We start from the raw sequence: 5,000 nt of genomic DNA on the forward strand, positions 1-5,000 counted from the left end.
CATTATACATAATTTATTCATAAATTGATCAGAAAATAATTATCTTCAATTATTCTTAATAAATACATTAAAAATAACTGAAATTATATTGAAATTTGAACAGAATAATTATCTTCAATTATTTACTTGTCAGTTTTTCTTAATGACTGCATTAAAAAATAATTTATATTATATTTGAATTAAAAAAATAATTATCATTAATTATTTTCTCGACAGTTAATCTTGATACATGCATTAAAAATAAATTTAAATTATGGAAATTGAAACAAAATAATTATCTGTAATTATTCGCTCGTCAGTTAATTTTAATAAATGCATTAAAAATAAATTTAAATGATAGAAATTCAAACAAAATAATTATCTTTCAATATTCACTCGTTAGTTAATTTTAATAAATGCATTAAAAATAATTTAAATGATTGAAATGGGGAAAAATAATTATCATTTATTATTTACTAGTCAGTTACTCTTAATGCATTAAAATACTTTGTTCACGGCCTATATACATTAGTTAGAGCAATAAACAAAGTTAGATAATTAGTTTTAAAAAATCTTGAAATTATCCATTTTGTTCATTCCAGAAACCTACCATTATCAGTTTAAGTGATTCAACTAATAGGCCTACTCGACTTACCTTCTCTTTATGAATTGTAATTCACTACACAGACTTAAGAAAACTCTTAAAGTATTTCAGAGTATTCAGATCATACTTAACACTTGGAACTTAAGAAACCGACTGACAGTATAATCAGTTGTTCCCGAAGTGGGTTATCACCAAGAGGGTACCGAAGATTATGAAGATTATGATAAGTTTACCCTTTTTTTCTCCATCTAAGCTTCGATAATCTTCATGAAGTGATAGCTGTTATTACTACTTTAATAAGTGTTATTCAAGTGACCTGCTGGATGACGCAACGACGTATTGATAACGATATAACGTAATTATCAAGTTTTTTTTTTTTTATCAAAGACGTAACATTGACCACACAAGTATAATGAGCCTTCGTTTCAAATCAACAATAATGAAAAAACAATGTAAAGCTGTATTCAGTTAATATATTAATTAAGTATTTATTAATTAGCATCAATTTGGGCTGTCGCTGTAACTACATATATGAGAAAACATTGCAAAAAACACATTAGAAGATTATAAAGGTAATTCTAGGTATGTAAGAGTACGATACGATATACTTTAGTCATGCCAAATATTTCCCGTTTTCTCTTATACATCCTTTAAAGAAAACGATACCTAGTGGAGACGTTTAATGGGGGACTAGTACACTTTTAAAGTCTCCCGGGCGTTTAATTTCCTTCCTCTTTTTTCAATTAAAAAATGACTGCTGTTTGAAAAAATTTAAAAATAAAGGATCTGTTGGTTTATTTAGACTTATTTTACGGATTTATATAAATACGTAGCCTTAAATTAGAGTAATTATCAAGATATAAAAGAAAAAATTATATGGATGTGCACACCGCCCTCGATACTACCAGCTAAGTAAATGATCGTCGTATATTTATATTTCGTTATATAAATAGGTTACAATCCCCCTCTTATATAGGGGTCACACACTTATTTTCCTCCTTTAAAACAACATAGTTCCCCCTTGTTTAAACCATAAACATAAACAGTTTCCCCTTTAGTACTTAGTACTCTTCCTTTCGATAATATCTTAAATCACTTAGTGGCCACCTGGAGGCATTAGGCCGAATCTAGAGGTCCATACCAGGCCCTTGATTTCCCTGACTCCCCTTAACACTTTACCCAGTCTAACAAATCTTTCTTCCCCTGAAGCAAAGAAGAACCTCTACTGAAGCCTCACCTTCTGATATCCCACTCAGAGTGACTGAGTGAGGCTCTCCTGAAGACGGGAGAGCTCGAAGCCTTCTCCTTCCTGGTGGAGCGAGAGACGCCTCCGCTTCCCACGCGACTCCTTCGCCATACTGAGGAATCCTGCGGGAGAAGAAGAAGAAGAATGTATGAGTTTGAATGAGGGAACCTTAGAGTTTTGTATAAAAATGAGTCTACAATCTGAATACGACAGTCGATCTAGATATTGGGAGGATCTAATTCCATATGTAGAATGAGAATACATTTCAGATATTAAAATATTGAAAAAAATATCCTAAAATATACAGTAAATGACCCTTTAACAACATGAGAGAATAAAATTTTACAAATACCAAAATATCTATTACAAGTTTTATAAAATATATAGAGTTAATGATCCTTTAACAAAACGAGAGCATAAAATGCAAAAAATAATAAATTTTTTTATCAAAATTTTAATAAAATATACAGCAATTGACCCTTAAACAGAATGACCACTTAGAAATTTCACTTGTCAGTACAATACACAATATCAACAATAATAAAATTATTATAACTCAAATTACTACCCTACTTAAACCTAGAACACCTATGATACTATTCCACTTACGTCACACACCTACACAGCTCAGGAAATCACCCTTTAAACAAGCTAATAAAAAAAGATACAGCCTTATCAGGTACATAATGCCTGTAGTGGCTGTAATATAAGAGGGGTTTATGAGCTTTGCGCTACTTACACGTTACAGTGAATTTGGTAATGATAATGCAAGGAAGTGGGAGAATATTATGTTCACCATAACTTGTCGACACAATATTTCTAAAGCTTTTGGTAAGTCTTAGTAACCAGTCTTGAAATAATTTAGAAATTATTATCAATAACTAGAAAATTTATTTTTATTTTTAAACGTGTCATCAAAATTGACTAAAAAATTCTAACTATAATAATATCCCACATTTGCAGTAAGGAGCAATAGCCAGAGAGGTTGGACAGCAAATCAGGAGAGAGGAGGCATGAAAGGAGAGGTAAAGTAAAAAGGCTTTAGTTGACTGTGGAGGGTTTCAGCTATAAGTGGCCACCAGGTACATACATATATATATATATTATATATACATACACATATATATATATATATATATATATATATATATATATATTATATATACATATATATATACATATTATATACATATATATATATATATATATATATATATATATATATATATATATATATAAAGTGTGTAAATAAAATAAACATTTGATGACCATAAGCCCACATCCCTAAGGTCAGGGGGTCAAAGATAACGCCCCAAATATTATCCTCCTACCGCCCAGGGTCCCACACCCTAGAGGTATCGCCCTGGCTGGGCCAAATGGCCCATTACGACGATAATGGAAGACCCCCAAATTGTCTTAGGAGGATGAAAGGTCACAGATGCTGCCGCTTTTCCTGCTGATTTTACTGCTGCCTTTACTGCTATTTCTGCTGCTTTTGCAGTTCCTACTGCTTCAGCAGGTCAAGGAGGCTCGGTCAAATTGGCCCAAAAGGCTTCGATAACGAAGGATATATAAGGGATAAGGGGTTTTGCATAAAAGGGTTTCGTATAAAATTGATTTACAATGATTCATGAAGTTATATATATAAATATAAACGTATAGAAATTTATGATGTATATATGCTGCTCAGTGGGTAATATTGATATATATATATATATATATATATATATATATATATATATATATATATATATATATATATATATATATATATATATATATATATATATATATATATATATATATATATATATATATATATATATATATATATATATATATATATATAGAGAGAGAGAGAGAGAGAGAGAGAGAGAGAGAGAGAGAGAGAGAGAGAGAGAGAGAGAGAGAGAGAGAGAGAGAGAGAGATTTTAGACGTTGGAATGAATCATATATAGATAAGTAATTTAAATAAATACATAAATAACTAATAATAATAATAATAATAATAATAATAATAATAATAATAATAATAATAATAATAATAATACAGAGAACAGGGATTAGCCACAGGCCATTCCTGATAGAAAGGAAATTATCACAGCCCTGAAATATTTATGGCACTCTCCCCCTCCCCTGCATCACCTGCCACCATCATCATCATCATCACTATGGAATGTGGAAGTCATAAACACGGGAAGGATTCGCTTCCACATACCTGGACATACCTGGAGAGAGAGAGAGAGAGAGAGAGAGAGAGAGAGAGAGAGAGAGAGAGAGAGAGAGAGAGAGAATGCTAAATCCTGAGATGACTAAGTCCGTATGAAATTTTCCTTAATTCTTTCTAAGATTACTAGAGAGAGAGAGAGAGAGAGAGAGAGAGAGAGAGAGAGAGAGAGAGAGAGAGAGAGAGAATGCATGCTAAAACCTGAGATGACTAACTCAGGATGAAGTTTTCCTTAATTCTTTTTAAGATTACTAGGGGAGACCTTACCTTACAGACCTTACAATTCGTTCGGGTTGCCCCAGGTCCCTCAGTGTGAGGCACCTTTGATGTCTACCAGAGAGTTGCTAACGCATCTTCCGGTATATTTTGCATCTTCCAGTCTTGGATGGTCTGGGATGCATCTTAGATATTTGTCGAGCTTATTCTTAAACACATCTACGCTCACTCCTGTTATGTTCCTCAGATGAGCTGGTAGCGCATTGAATAGACGCTGCATTATCGATGCTGGTGCGTGGTGGATTAATGTCCTGTGTGCTTTCCTTAATTTTCCTGGTATAGTTTTTGGCACTATTAATCTACCTCTGCTTGCTCTTTTTGATAATTTTAGTTCCATGATGTTTTCGGTAATTCCTTCTATCTGTTTCCATGCTTGAATTACCATGTAGCGTTCTCTTCTCCTTTCAAGACTATATAAATTTAAGAATTGTAGTCTTTCCCAGTAGTCAAGGTCCTTAACTTCTTCTATTCTAGCTGTAAATGACCTTTGTACACTCTCTATTTGTGCAATATCCTTTTGGTAGTGTGGGTACCATATTATATTGCAATATTCAAGTGGACTACGTGACGTACGTTTTATAAAGCATAATCATGTGTTCAGCTTTTCTAGTTTTGAAGTGCCGGAACAACATTCCCATTTTTGCTTTGCATTTTGCCAATAGAATTGC

General features: G+C 32.3%; 1 protein-coding gene across 4 annotated transcripts in view; it reads right to left on the reverse strand.

Moving 5' to 3' along the window:
• Nucleotides 1-5,000, reverse strand: part of LOC136825365 (uncharacterized) — a 505,160-nt gene that overhangs the window by 162,246 nt on the left and 337,914 nt on the right. For all 4 annotated transcript variants that reach the window (XM_067081627.1, XM_067081628.1, XM_067081626.1 and 1 more), the window contains one exon: nt 1,821-1,951. In XM_067081627.1, the coding sequence (XP_066937728.1) occupies nt 1,821-1,951 (131 nt within the window). The remainder of the gene's footprint in view (nt 1-1,820; nt 1,952-5,000) is intronic.

Source organism: Macrobrachium rosenbergii, chromosome 37 (assembly GCF_040412425.1).
Source record: "Macrobrachium rosenbergii isolate ZJJX-2024 chromosome 37, ASM4041242v1, whole genome shotgun sequence".
In the NCBI taxonomy this organism is placed as follows: Eukaryota; Metazoa; Arthropoda; class Malacostraca; order Decapoda; family Palaemonidae; genus Macrobrachium; species Macrobrachium rosenbergii.